General features: G+C 44.0%; 1 protein-coding gene across 3 annotated transcripts in view; it reads left to right on the forward strand.

Moving 5' to 3' along the window:
• Positions 1–15,553, forward strand: part of pald1a (phosphatase domain containing paladin 1a) — a 125,702-nt gene that overhangs the window by 29,802 nt on the left and 80,347 nt on the right. For 2 of the 3 annotated variants that reach the window (XM_017720268.2, XM_017720267.2), the window contains exon 2: positions 15,048–15,230. In XM_017720268.2, coding sequence (XP_017575757.2) covers positions 15,061–15,230 — 170 coding nt within the window. In that variant the 5' untranslated portion in view covers positions 15,048–15,060. Of the gene's footprint in view, positions 1–15,047; positions 15,231–15,553 lie in introns of those variants that run through there. The other variant, XM_037544424.1, reaches the window with a different exon arrangement.

Here is a 15,553-nt window from a genome sequence, read left to right on the forward strand (position 1 = left end):
TGCCAAAAGTATTCGGTCGTCTGGCTTCACACGTATATGAACTTGAGTGACGTCCCGTTCTTAATCCATAGGGTTTAATATGATGTTGGCCCACCCTTTGCAGCTATAACAGCTTCAGCTCTTCTGGGAAGGCTTTCCACAAGGGTTAGGAGTGTGATTATGGGAATTGTTGACCGTTCTTCCAGAAGAACATTTGTGAGGTCAGACGCTGATGTTGGACCATAATCCCCCCTCCACCAAACTTTACACTCGACACAATGCAGTCAGACAAGTACTGTAACCGCCAAACCCAGACTTGTCCACCGGATTTCAAGATGGAGAAGCGTGATTGCATCTGCTGACCCCGCTCTGTCATTTTACGTGGCCGACCACTTCGTGGCTGAGTTGCTGTCGTTCCCAATCGCTTCCACTTTGTTATAATCCCACTGACAGTGGACTGTGGAATATTTAGTAGTGAGGAAATTTCACGACTGGACTTGCTGCACAGGTGGCGTCCGATCACGGCACCACGCTGGAATTCACTGAGCTCCTGAGAGCGACCCATTCTTTCACTAATGTCTGTAGAAGCAGTCTGCATGTGTTTTAATCACAGGTTCTACCAGAGCAACATGTAGCACTGCCACTGGGCTTCAGCCTGCGGACGGGTGAAACGTTCATTAATATCAGTACCTAATTCATCACATACTGAGCTCGAACCGTGTGGAGGTTCAGTATCTCTAATAGCCGTTATAATGTGGTGTAGACACTGTATGACTCCCTGGTATCTATAAACGTGGACTGAAGCGCATCTTGTAGCTAAAAACGGTAGCAGGCATGTAGAAGGTTGAGTATCTGGAGGGGCAGCTCTCTCCTGTAGAGAGGTAGCTGAGTGCTTTTACCCTTTCATTATTAAAGTGTGTGTGTTCTTCACTGTGGATCTCCTCTGTAGAGCTTCTCTCTGGAATTTTCTCACTTTCTGTCAATTTGGAAGTAAATCACATCTGCGCTTCAGCGGCGTTCTTTGTATCGTTGCCAGTGATGTGACACGTAGCCAGAATTTTCTGGTTGTTTGTGTGTTTCTGCCAAGAAATTGCAACAAGCAGCTCTTTTGTTAGTTTGCTGCTCATTGATGTTATATTTAAAACCCCTTTAAAAGCTGTTTGAACTAGAGAACCACGGTCTCGTTGTCAGAGCAACTTTGAGATGCAGATAGGCTTTAGCCTGCACTACCATGGATGAGCCGAAAGGTCAGAGGGACCTTCAGACAGTTAAAATAGCTGGAATGGATGTTGTAATTAATTCATTAATTAATTATAATTAAATGGTTAAGATGTAAACAGTCATTCAGAGTGGTCAGAATTGTTTACAGTGGTGGTGATGGGAACCAGACGTCCCCCTCTAAAAGCTCCTCACAGAAAGTTCCTACATGAGCTGGTTCTGAATTCACTGCCTGATGACTGAGACGCTGTTTTATGGTAGTTTAGAAAAGATTTTGGTCCTAAAATGTATTTTTGAAATCTATTAATGGTGGAGGGATACATGCAGGGTGTTGTGAGGCAAAATAGTCCCAAAAGAATTTTCCACTATTTTTCCATCATCAACATTCCATATAAGCTCAGAAGACTCGTGTAGGTTCTCTGGTGGTTCTGGATGGTAAATAAAGTGTCTATATCTGTGTTGTGGTCATGGTGACGTCTGGTTCCCATCACCACCACTGTAAAGACGTCTGAACCGTTTCACACCACATCCTCTCTGAATCTCTCTGTTTACACCTCACACACTGAGTTATGCAGAAGTTTTGAAACTTTAGTGGATGTCCCCTTTAAGTTGCTTGTATTTCACTATGTTTCAGTGATTCTAGTGCTGTGCATGTGTTTGTCACGGCGGCTGTGACCGCGGCCTTGGAGAAGTCCAGGGTGGTAGTTACACTGGACCGTCTTTCAGGGCCGTCCATTCAGAAATACTCTGAGGATTGTGGGAAGCTTGCAGGCTGTTCTAGGAATTTTAGGAGTAGCTTAAGTTACTTGGATTTATAAGAAGTAGTTTTAGAAAAAGCTCATGTCCACATTTATTCACTTTAACTGTTTTTCAATGTTCTGTCCAGCTCAGATTCCTGGCGACCCCTGGTTCCCATCACCACCACTGCAAAGACATCTGAACCGTTTCACACCAAACCGGCTCTGGATCTCCGTTTACACTGTTCATCTCACACACTGAACTACGGGGGAACCTCCGGAACGTCACAGAAATTCCCCTTAAATATTAAATAGCTTGTCCATCAGAAAGAGGTTCCGGCAGCCGACGGTAAAGCTGCGCTCACATGGTCAAACTTTAGTTGCTTGAAACCTACATGCAACTAAACTGTACTTGAGCTGCACCACGTAAAGTGCCCTGCAACTCGACTGAAACTCGGTCACCAGTGGATCAGCTTCTTAAAACCAGTCAAAACACTGATAACGCTTCATATGATCACGTCAGACTGCATCATTTCAAAGGACTGATTACAAATGGCACCAGCTTGATGCTCACAAAACGCTGAAGCTAGAAATATATGCACGACGTGATGTTTTACAATAGACATGTTAAATATATTTAAATGTATTCAGGCTGTTCTAGGAATTTTAGGAGAAGCTTAAATTACTTGGATTCAGCTCATTTCCACATTTATTCACTCCCTGCCTGCACTTGAACTGTTTTTCAATGTTCTGTCCAGCTCAGATCTCCAAGTCAACTCCAAAACTATGCCTTAGAGCGGAATTACACGGAATTTCAAAAAGATTTGCGCATAATTAAATGGTTGAGACGTAACAAAGTCAGAGCGGTTCTGCACTTTAGGCAAACTTTCACCGTCAGAGCTGCTCACAGTGGTGGTGATGGGAACCAGACGTCCCCCTCTATAAGCCCCTCACAGAAAGTTCCTCCATGAGATGGTTCTGAATTCACTGCCTGATGACCTGAGACGCTGTTTTATGAGAGTTTTGAGAAGATTTTGGACTAAAATGTACTTTAAAGAATCCGAAGAGGTTCAAGCCGAGGGGAAGGGTCTCTAAAGGACACAGTTTTTCATATTTTCCATCGTGAACCTCAGAGGACACACACGGGTTTACTGGTGGTCTCTGTGGGTTCTCCTTTGGTTCTGTGTTAGATCTTTGTTGGGTTGCTAAGACCACAGAGAGCCCACAGCGGGGCAGTAGGGGGACGTTTGAAAAGAGGAAGTATCATACGCCGATAAACACCAAGCTCAAATGAATTTGATAGCTGTGTAGATTTAAGGGGATGATACAAGTTTGGACAGATTTCAGCTGATTCATGGTGTTCGGTTGGGTGTTTCATGACTGCCGTGCCTTTAAACTCTTACATTTTTATTATTTTTCACATTTGTCGCAACAAAACATTGCATCCCCAGAATAATAACTTGAAATAAGAAGAAAAAGAACTATCTTTATTTTGAATGGACGTCAGTTGAACAAGATTTTGTTCCGACAGTGACGGTATATTTCCCAACCAACCAACCAACCAATCAATCAGTCCAACGATCAATCAATCTTTATTTAAACTCTGAGTACTTTTGATTGCGACCCTCAGTTGTAACATAGCAGAAACAATCCAGAGAGCACAGACTGAAATACTGGATCATAAAAACACATCAAATGGTAAGAAAAGTAGAAAACATAAGTAATAAAATACATAAGAATATAATCAAAGATACAGTATATAAATAAACACGGACATTTACACCAATCAGGCGTAACATCTGACCACCTCCTTGTTTCTACGCTCATTGTCCACTTTATCAGCTCCACTTGCTGTAGGATCCACCACCCAAACAGTACCTACTCTGTGGGGGTCCATGGGGGTCCTGACCACTGAAGAACAGGGTAACAGAGTATCAGAGGAACAGATGATCAAACTGGTGCCTTTGAAATTATGCAGTCTGACGTGATCATATGAAGTGTTATCAGTGTTTTGACTGGTTTTAAGAAGCTGATCCGCTGGTGACCGAGTTTCAGTCGAGTTGCAGGGCACTTTACGTGGTGCAGCTCAAGTACAGTTTAGTTGCATGTAGGTTTCAAGCAACTAAAGTTTGACCATGTGAGCGCAGCTTTACCGTCGGCTGCCGGAACCTCTTTCTGATGGACAAGCTATTTAATATTTAAGGGGAATTTCTGTGACGTTCCGGAGGTTCCCCCGTAGTTCAGTGCGTGAGAGAAACAGTGTAAACGGAGATCCAGAGCCGGTTTGGTGTGAAACGGTTCAGATGTCTTTGCAGTGGTGGTGATGGGAACCAGGGGTCGCCAGGAATCTGAGCTGGACAGAACATTGAAAAACAGTTAGTGAATAAATGTGGACATGAGCTTTTTCTAAAACTACTTTTTATAAATCCAAGTAACTTAAGCTACTCCTAAAATTCCTAGAACAGCCTGCAAGCTTCCCACAATCCTCAGAGTATTTCTGAATGGACGGCCCTGAAAGACGGTCCAGTGTAACTACCACCCTGGACTTCTCCAAGGCCGCGGTCAGAGCCGCCGTGACAAACACATGCACAGCACTAGAATCACTGAAACATAGTGAAATACAAGCAACTTAAAGGGGACATCCACTAAAGTTTCAAAACTTCTGCATAACTCAGTGTGTGAGGTGTAAACAGAGAGATTCAGAGAGGATGTGGTGTGAAACGGTTCAGACGTCTTTACAGTGGTGGTGATGGGAACCAGACGTCACCATGACCACAACACAGATATAGACACTTTATTTACCATCCAGAACCACCAGAGAACCTACACGAGTCTTCTGAGCTTATATGGAATGTTGATGATGGAAAAATAGTGGAAAATCTGGAATATTCAGTTTCTTTGGGGACTATTTTGCCTCACAGCGCCCTGCATGTCTCCCTCCACCATGAATGGAGTTGAAAAGTATGTTAGGCCAAAAGGTTATTGCAAAACAATAGTAATAACTGTCAGTGCGGCAGCTTTTGGAGGTGGACGTCTGGTTCCTATCACCTCCACTGTAAAGAAATCCAACCATTATGCAGATATTTTGAGAAATTTATGGAATTTCTTTTTTTCAAAGCGTATTTAAAACCATGCTGACATACTCCACTGAGGATATGATGTTGCTTAAGTGCTCTTTTCCTGATTTCGCGTGATGCAGCATAACAAATACCCAAATAGCGATGGAGCTATTTGAATGCTGCCACCTGGAGCAGTTAAGTGAGCGTTTTGAATGCCCATGCACGCCCATTGTAAACACCTCTGGAGCTTCTGACGCCTTCAGCCTCTGTTCTTTGTCCAGAAACACCGAAACGCTGTAGGTTTGCTGTTCTGATTATGAGCTGTTGTCTCAGCTGAAGCTTAATCCTTTCCTGTTTCACTGCATGAGTAAAATTCCAGCAGGCTGCTGCGTGAGGTTGTCGGCGAAGTGCGCTATTTTAATCTGACCATTAATCAGAGTCGATCAGGTTCAGTGAGTTCAACAGATGGAGCTTTATTCATAATCAAGTTTAAAATTCATTATGCACTCCTAAATGGACCTCCACTGCGCAAATTGTGCTCCTAAATCAACGTTCAGGAAAGGAAAATGGGGTCAGCAAGAACTCCGTTTATTTCATTTCCAGTAAGAACAGCTCATTTAATTTTCAGCATTGAGGAAAAACAGAAAACGCACACATACGACCAAATCTAATCTCAGCTGAGTGTTGAATGTGTCACTCCCTTTATTCCAGCTTCCATTCTTTTCAGGAGACTCACTTTGTTTTTCCCAAATAGGTAGATTTATTTGACAGTTATATAAAACATATGACATAAAAAAGCATTCACACAGAATGGACAAGCACTTAAAATGGCCAAGAGTTAAAAACAAAATAAAGCCCATATATGCACTAGTATTCGGTCGGCTGCCTTCACACATATGACGTCCCATTGTTAAGCCATAGGGTTTAATATCATGTCGACCCACCCTTTGCAGCTGTAACAGGTTCCGCTCTTCTGGGAAGGCTTTCCACAAGGGTTAGGAGTGTTTATGGGAATTTCTGGCCGTTCTTCCAGAAGCACATTTGTGAGGTCAGACACTGATGCTGGACGAGAAGGCCTGGCTCACAGTCTCCGCTCTAATTCATCCCAAAGGTGTTCTATGGGGTTGAGGTCAGGACTCTGTGCAGGCCAGTCAAGTTCTTCCACACCAAACTGGCTCATCCGTGTCTTTGGAGTCCAGTGGCGGCGCTTTACTCCACTGCATTCCACGCTTTGCACTGCGCTTGGTGATGTAAGGCTTGGATGCAGCTGCTCGGCCATGGAAACCCATTCCATGAAGCTCTCTACGCTGTTCTTGAGCTGATCTGAAGGCCACATGAAGTTTGGAGGTCTGTAGTGATTGACTCTGCAGAAAGTCGGTGACCTCTGCGCACTATGCCCCTCAGCATCCGCTGACCGCTCTGTCATTTTACGTGGCCGACCACTTCGTGGCTGAGTTGCTGTCGTTCCCAATCGCTTCCACTTTGTTATAATCCCACTGACAGTGGACTGTGGAATATTTAGTAGTGAGGAAATTTCACGACTGGACTTGCTGCACAGGTGGCGTCCGATCACGGTACCACGCTGGAATTCACTGAGCTCCTGAGAGCGACCCATTCTTTCACTAATGTCTGTAGAAGCAGTCTGCAGGCCGAGGGGCTCGGCTTTATACACCTGTGGCCATGGAAGTGACTGGAACACCTGAATTCAGTGATTTGGATGGGGGAGTGAAAACTTTTGGAAATACAGTGTATTTTCATTGTCGTCCTCAGAAAGATATTAACTGTAATTAGTCAGGCAAAAACAATGAATGAAATGTTTTTAATAGTTTTAGTGATACAGCTGCACATTATTTAGTGGCCATTTCATTTAAAGCATATTTTAAGCTACACTTTCAGAAAACAAGACCAATTAAATGGTTAAATTTAAATTAAACAATGTATCATTTGTTGCGCTTCCTCTAATTGCGTAGTTGTTTAGTGTAAAATAGTTAAGTAGCTCATTTGGGACTAATTTATTAAGATTTATTTTATTTTATTATTTTATTAAGACCTCCAAAGTTCAGTCTTAGAAGCTGGTTGATGATTTTCTGAAGTGATCAAACCCATTCAGTGGTGCTGAGGTCTGGACTCTGGGGCGGTCAGTCTATCGTCCAGCTTCTTTGTTCGGTGTGTCCGTCTCCTTTTCTCAGTGAGGTTCTTCTTGATCAGCTACACGTCCTTTCAGACCCACAGCGCTGAGTGGTCTTCTCACAGTGGAAGGATGGACAGAAACACCTGTGGATGTTCTCAGACCTGAAGCAGCTTGATCTTCTCCTCTCTCTCAGAGATCAAAGCTTTCAGTGCTGTTTATCTGACGGGGTGCAGTTTTGGGGTCAACCAGCTCTTCCAGGTGGTTGTTAGGGTTCCGGTTTTCTCTGTAGCTTTTTCGTAGCTCTGAATCTTCTGTGTAATCTCTTTAGAACTATCAAAATGAAGGTCTTGGCTGATTTGTCTGATCAACACAGTTTTAGATTAATTTCCTGTAATAACACTATTGTGTTGGCTTTCTTGGTGGATTGTCACATGTTTATCAGTCAGACTTTATCGGCGTCTACAGCTGCTGCAAACGCTCCCGTTGTTGTTGTTCTGATCTGATTTGGTGGTTGTATTGATGAGGACGTGTGAAGCGTTGGTATAAATTGGTCATAGTGTCCTCACAGAAGCTGATCAGAATGACTCAGCAGTGACTCTGACTTCTCTGCCCTTAGCCCTCCTCAGCCCCCGGCCGCTTTGAGCACTGAATCGGCCGCAGTCAGGGGTAGGTCTGAGAATGAATAAGGTGGTAATAAGCACCAATCGCGATCGAGGGAAGTCTCAGGGCGATCAAGGCTTTGAGTAGGACCAGTCACAGTCAGCCAGAGGTCTCAGAACTAATGAGGCGGTGATTAGGACCAGTCACAGTCAGCCAGAGGTCTCAGAACTAATGAGGCAGTGATTAGGACCGATCACGGTCAGATGAAGGTCTCAGCTCCAATCACACTTGGCTCCAATCGCAGTCAATCACAGTTGGGGTGATTAGGACCAATCACAGTCAGGGGGAGGTCTCGGAACTAATGAGGCAGTGATTAGGACCGATCACAGTCAGATGAAGGTCTCGGCTCCAAGCGAACGTTTTGGTGTAAGTATATTTTTACTTAATTCCGATGAAACTCGAGCCTGAACGCAAGGTGCATTGGCGAGGAAGGATGAAGGACTTTAAGGATGTGACTGAGTTGGCGCGGCTAGACGAACTGAGGAGAAAAGACCTCGTGTAGAAGATGAGTCCTCATCAGCGTCCAGCGTTAGCTCAGCTCATCTGAAGGGGCAGCTGTGGTCAATTCTTTGCATTTTTTTTTATACGTAATAAAACTACAAATGTTAATTTTTGGAATTGCCACTATATAATTATAAAAAATATTATATTACAGTATTTCAGGATGTTTTCATGATACACGATATTTCATGTTTTTATCATCTGTCTGTAAAGCACTTTGAGCTGCTACCAGCATGAAATGTGCTGTAAAAATAGTTATTATTATTTATCATTTTTATGATGTTTATTGGCTTTGAATGGAAGCAACAGATCCTGTAGTGACACTTATAAAAATACTATAAGACTAAACATAGAAATACAGCAGATTTTATTCAGTGTTTCACAAACTGCACCGCATTAAATCCAGTTAAACAGGCCTGATTGTGCTCTCTGTGTAATGAGGCATGTGGTCGGTGGTGTTTCAGTACTGAAGATCTCCACATACTGCTCAGAAGAGCATGTTGTGACCTAATCTATCACAAAAAACAGTAAAATATCAGCAGTATCATCTGAAATGTAAGTCCTCAAGTTTGAGTTCACCTTCCCTGCAGTGATCCTGATATCTGCACCTGAGCCTGAACCTGAGCCTGTACAGACAGTTGATCCTTCTCCACACCTGTTGATGATCACTCGATCGACTAGAAGAGCGCGAGAGAGAGGCGTTCTGAGTAAACAGGACCTGATTCAGCAGCTCTTCTGGGTTCTATCAGCAGGAAGTCCTCAATAAAGTGACTCACCAGAACGCCCAGCTACTTAATCCCTCCTGCATGTGGGTGATGTGGTCTGTGGGTGGGGGTGATTATAGAGGAAGATGCAGAAGGACACCTGTTATGTCTGGTTTCCTTAGGCCTGATCCCTCTGCTGTGTGCATGTTAACCTGATGTGAGCAGTGGCTCTTCTTCCAATGCAGCAACACCTTCCTCAGGATGTTCTCCCTCTCTAAGGAAGGAACACTGTGGGGCAAGAAATTAGAAACATTGCCTCATTTCCCCCCAAAATTACTGCATAATTAAACAGTTATGATGTAAACAGAGTCTTCAGAGCGGTTTGGTGTGAAACGCTCTGTTCTAGATAAACTTAGTCAGAACTGTTCACAGTGGTGGTGATAGGAACCAGACGTCCACCTCTAAAAGCTCCTCACAGAAAGGTCCTGAAATGGTTCTGAATTCACTACCTGATGACTGAGACGCTGTTTTGTGGTAGTTTTGAGACGATTTTGGCCCCCAAAAATATTTGAAATCCTTTTGTAGTGGAGGGCTGCATGGCAGTGGCTGTTTTACATGCAAGGATTTTCTCCAACCCGATTGAAGACATTCCGATTACAGATTAAGACTGAGGTGTTTATTCTCACTCTACTCAACATTCTGATGAAAATCTCTGTTTACATGCTCACTACAAGGAATCCGATCCAAATTGACGTGCATGCTTGGAGAACCGCTTAGTGTAGATGGTTACCATGACAGCGAGCATCACGTGAGATGAGCAGCAGTGAGCAGTGATTGTGTTTTTAACTGCTTTAAAATGACGTCAGACTCAGGAAAACGTCCTTCACACGTCCTTATTAAAGAAGGCAGAGAGGAAGACGTCGTGCTCTGAGACGCATAAGCTGGACGTCCGTCCCGCCGCCGTCTTTTAAAGATCAGAGCATGAACTTCGTCTCCTCTGCAGACCAGTTTCTGCTCCGCCGTGTTGAACGGTATAAACTCTCACTGTGACGCGACGCTCATGCAGAACGGACTTAAACTTTCCGATAGGGAATGTAATCGGATACAGACGCTTACACGGATATTATTCTTCTATTTAAGGGATTATTTAGAGGATTACCCACCTCGATCAATCGGATAGAAGCTGTATTCTGAATGGCTTCAATCAGACTAGTCTATTTTGATTGAAGTGTTTACATGGACGTATTCTGTTCTGATTGAACTGTTACTAAAAGAAACTATAGATTTTCAGATTTACCGCTAGTTCACATCATCAATTAAGGCCATTAATGTCAAAGCCTGGTCAAAAACAAGAAAAACCCACCTCTACAATAAAGCTCATTTCTACTAGTGTCCCTGTGAGATTTCCAGAAGTATGTTAGTGCGTTTTTTTGGGGGCATTTCTGGGGCATTCAGTATTAAACAGCTTGTAAAAGATATTCCATGTTTTATTAGAAGCTTCAAGCAGACATTATCATATGTCTGAGCTTATCAGCTTTCCAGCGACTCTTTCAGTAAAGGGTCCTGACTCAGGGTCCTGACTCAGAGCTGCTGTCACTGTTTTACATTCCTAACAACTAACCGGCTTGGACTACGACTCGTGTACACAGTCAGCGATGTATCTAGACCCTCCGGAAGAATTTGAGTGACATTTTTGGTTCTACACTAATTATTCTGGCAGTCAATGTAACGTGTAAGGCCTCCAGTCCAGCTCCTGAAGTCCTAACCAATGAGAGAGCAGCTCAGCTGTAGCAACACAGATACCACAGAGAAAACAATCCTGATTTGATCATTTTCTGTTGGCCGTTTTTGGATTTTAAGCCTTTAAAATAAACTCCAGCAGCACAGCTGTCTGATCTACTCGTACCAGCACAACACACAGTAACACACCTCCACCACATCAGTGTTACTGCAGTGCTGAGAATAGTACCTGCTCTGTGAGGGTCCATGGGGGTCCTGCCCACTGAAGAACAGGGTAACAGAGTATCAGAGAAACAGATGGACTACAGTCTGTAGCTGTAGAACTACAGAGAGCAGCTATACAGTAAGTGGAGCTGATGAAGTGGACAGTGAGCACAGAAACGAGGAGGTGGTCAGAATGTGATGCCTGACCGGTGTGTGTAAATTTGTTCCAGTGCATTCAAAACGGACTTTGTTTTAATATATGGATGGAGAGCAAATGGCCAGTTTTGGAAATTGAACCGTTTTCATTCAATATCAAACTCCTTTATTTCAAAATGTGATGAGTGTGCAGTTTTCTGTGATTGGGCCCTTTAAGAGGGTTTGCAGTTCTCCTCCTCTGCTCTGCTTCCATAGACAAGGTGGCATCAGAGAAAGAGAACGAGAGGAGAGGAGACAAAGATGGATATGAAGAGAGGGAGAGTGTTAGCGTTAGCAGCGTTTGTTTATCCACCGAGTGCTCAGCGAGGCTTCTGGTTGCTGTGGAAGACGGATGAGGGCTGCAGAAATATTTGGGTTGTGTTAAAATCGGCCGCTGTTCATCCACGGCATTTTCATTCTGTTCAGAGTGTCTCACTGAGCAGCAGTGGGTTCAGATCCTGGAAGGTTAAGCTTGGTAGTTACAGGAACACTGTTTATTTGGAAAATACAGTAAGAACGATGCGTTTTCTACATGTTCTTTCTGTTTAAACAGCTCCTATTAATTTTGTATGTATGTTGGACGAGAAGGCCTGGCTCACAGTCTCCGCTCTAATTCATCCCAAAGGTGTTCTATGGGGTTGAGGTCAGGACTCTGTGCAGGCCAGTCAAGTTCTTCCACACCAAACTGACTCATCCACGTCTTTATAGACCTGCTTTGTGCACTGGTGGGCAGTCATGTTGGAACAGGAAGGGGCCGTCCCCAAACTGTTCCCACAAAGTTGGGAGCATGAAATTGTCCAAAATCTCTTGGTGCTGAAGCTTTAAGAGTTCCTTTCACTGGAACTAAGGGGCCGAGCCCAACACCTGAAAAACACCCCCACACCATGATCCCCCCTCCACCAAACTTTACACTCGGCACAATGCAGTCAGACAAGTACCGTCTCCTGGCAACCGCCAAACCCAGACTCGTCCATCGGATTTCCAGATGGAGAAGCGTGATTGGTCACTCCAGAGAACACGTCTCCACTGCTCTAGAGTCCAGTGGCGGCGCTTTACACCTTTTAGAGTTGACTCTAAAGTGACAATCATGCGTATTGCGCCCCCTGTTGGAGAACGTTCATACGTCCACGCGCTTTGCCTAACTTTACAACTTTTAATATTCAGGGTTATCGGAGCTGCTTAAAATCTAATCAGTCCTCTAGTCCTCCCAGTTGTCTTTCCCAACGTGGTGATCATCCCCTTTAAATAGTCGCGTCAGCATTGTGGTTTTTGAAAAGCGTAAATAGAGAATTCCGTATAACGCTTGCGTTTTGGTTTTCAGCCAAGTGCGGCTGAATGTTTTGGTCTTGGTGGAGAGTTTTTGTTTTGGTGCGCACTAGAAAAGACTGTTTAGGTTAAGATTATCTGAAGGTCTTTAGCCGAGCGGAAGCTCGAGGAGGGCGCACCAAAAATGGCTGTGTTTCAGGGCTGTGTGTCCACTGATGAATCGTCTGCCCTGTGAGGTCACCGCAGTGTTTGTTATTGACCCTCCAGCTGGGAGTTTAATCCCGCTGAGCGGAGGGCTGGAGAGCGACAAACGTGTGTAAACGCCTCACATCTGCAGGTGTTCCAGTGGCCACGATCCGATGGAAGAAAAGTGAAAACGTGCTTTAAGCTCATTTGTTCGGTCGGTCACTTAAATAAATAATGACTGTGATTGACGGGTGATTGATTAGCTCGTTTTTGATCAAATACAGTCACATGGGAAGGTTTGAACAGACAGCGCAGTGAAGTATTTGGGTTTATTTACGGAGTTCAACACATTATATATTCCTTTTTTTCCCCCATATTCAAGGTGCCATAACTTTTTCACAGGCCACATTTTTGGTTGTATTTTATTCCGATATGTTAAATTCACCAAATCAACGTCGTCGTGCTTTGAAATGTGCAGCTGTGTGTCTCTGGAAGGGACGTGTAGCTCATTTTCACGCAGCGTGAAATTCAGGCCAAACGTTTCTGCAGACCTGATGTTTGATGTTTGAGGGGCTTTTGTTTTTGTGTTTTCCTGGTCAGCCTCTTATGCTTGTGGGTATGTTTTGGTTTGTCCATCTGAATTTACCTGACCAAATCATACGGCAGATTATTCAGTAACTTCATGAAATAAATCGAGTAATAAACGAGCAGAACGTGTGTTTTATGATCTCCACATATCACTACATGCTCACAATTTAACACTGAAGGCCAAAAATCTCCGCCGCTCTTTGTGTTATTCTCTAAAAGTGATGTTTCCAGAGCAGATCACTGAAGAGACGCCGTCTGTTTATAGTTTAGAGTCCAGATTTGGGGAAAAACGGGTCGACTTTCAGTAGAAAAACAAACTGAGTTCAGCTTCTTTTATTATAAGGGTTTAAAATGACGTCACCGTCTATTAGACTGGAGAGAAGAGCTACAGCCTCACACGACGCCCAGCTTCTGAATGGAGCTTATGGAATATGAACGTTATGAAGACGGAGTGCGGTTTGGGACCACCGGTGGTCTCGAGGAGTTGAAGAGGTTAATGGGACAAAATTCAGAATTTGATGTGATGCTTTTGTCTTTATATATAATAATTCACAGCCGCTGTTTCGTTGTCAAATTTAACATATAGGGAAAAAATGTATATTTCATGTTTTATTTTCCCGTTAAACCCGGCTAATAAATAGAAATCGTGTAATAAAATTAACAGAAAACGTCGTATTTACTGGAGGTTTTTTACAAATGCGTGCGACTGTATCGGAAATGGTCATCATGTTTTCAGTGATATTAATTTTATGAGGTCCTTTAAGTTCATTTGTCGTTGTGACCTCACGATTTGGGCAATGTATCTATTTTTGATTGATTTTTTTCGGACCACTGTGACGCTTAAGACTTGACTGTGATCGATTAAACATCTAATGCTTGCGAAAACTGATTCAGGGATCAATTTAAATTCAGTTGATCCATCCATCCATTCTCTAAGCCGCTTCTCCGTCAGGGTCGCGGGGGGATGCTGGAGCCTATCCCAGCATTCATAGGGCGGAAGGCAGGATACACCCTGGACAGGTCGCCAGTCCATCGCAGGGCAGACAGACAGAGACAGTCACTCACACCCAGGGGCAATTTAGCACGTCCAATTGGCCTGACTGCATGTCTTTGAACTGTGGGAGGAAACCGGAGAACCCAGAGGAACCCCACGCAGACACGGGGAGAACATGCAAACTCCACACAGAGAGGACCCCGGTCACCCGGCCGGGGAATCGAACCCAGACCCTCCTCTCTGTGAGGCGACAGCGCTACCCACCACGCCACCGTGCCGCCCTTTATTAAATTTTTTAATTTTTTTTTTTTTTTTTTAAACCTATTTACTTAAATATTTACCTTGAAAGACGCGTCTCGTTTAAGGTTTAAAGGGAAAACCTGAGGCCAGGTTTGACTCGAGATTAATGCACAGAGCCCGTTTTCACTGAGAGCAGCGAATCCGTTGTTTTGGACCGAATGTAGCCAAACTGGCCAGGTCAGCTGCTCTGTGAGGGTCAGTTTTACACGTAGTTTTTAAGGTGGTGCTGAATGTTGAAATTAGGGAGTGATGAAAATTGCAGCTCTTGCGATTTGAAAATTTCCCCTTTTTAAACTGCAATTTTTAATAACTTAGTAATTTGAATAAACCAACATTAAAAAGTAAACCATAATATTAGAAAGATGTGAAGGTGAGCATGTTTTTTATCAGATATGGGGGAAAAAGTGTGTTTTTACTGTTGGCAGCATTTTGTTTTCCTTTTTAAATTCACCATTTAATCAAATAAACAACCAGAATAAACATTAAATATTGATAATATTGATAGGTGTGAAAAAAAGCCGCTGATCGGTCAGGAAAAGTGGAATCATGTGTTAAATATGTTTCTCCTGTGATGTGATTTGACAGCTGCTAGTGGATTATGGGTACAACTGCCAGCGCTGCGCCCCCAACCACGCCTGAGAGTTTCCACGGCAACGGGATGATGGACGGCAGGCAGTCACTAGGCAACGCCTCCTTAAAGACGGTCAGCATCCACAACAGCAAGGCCAAGTCCATCATCACCAACAAGGTGGCCCCCGTCGTCATCACGTAAGACCCGCCTCCCATTTTAAACCGCACACAGACTCTAACCCCCCCCTCCCCCGGTTTGGGTTGGTGGTCCGCAGTGCAGGAGATTAGACCCTCTGTCATCCCGCAGAGCGACGCTGATGTGAGACGTTCCACCCAAACGCACAATATTTGATCTAATGGAGGAAGTGTGTGTTTGGGGGGGGGGGGGGGGGTGTTTACTCAGTCCTGATGTGTGAAAGTCAGACACCTGACACCCCCCCCCCCCCCAAAAACCCCCACACCTCTCAACCTCCCAACCCAAACCCCACACATCCATTCTTTCCTCTCCACCTCCTCGTCCT

The sequence above is a fragment of the Pygocentrus nattereri genome, chromosome 13 (assembly GCF_015220715.1).
Source record: "Pygocentrus nattereri isolate fPygNat1 chromosome 13, fPygNat1.pri, whole genome shotgun sequence".
Classification (NCBI taxonomy): Eukaryota; Metazoa; Chordata; class Actinopteri; order Characiformes; family Serrasalmidae; genus Pygocentrus; species Pygocentrus nattereri.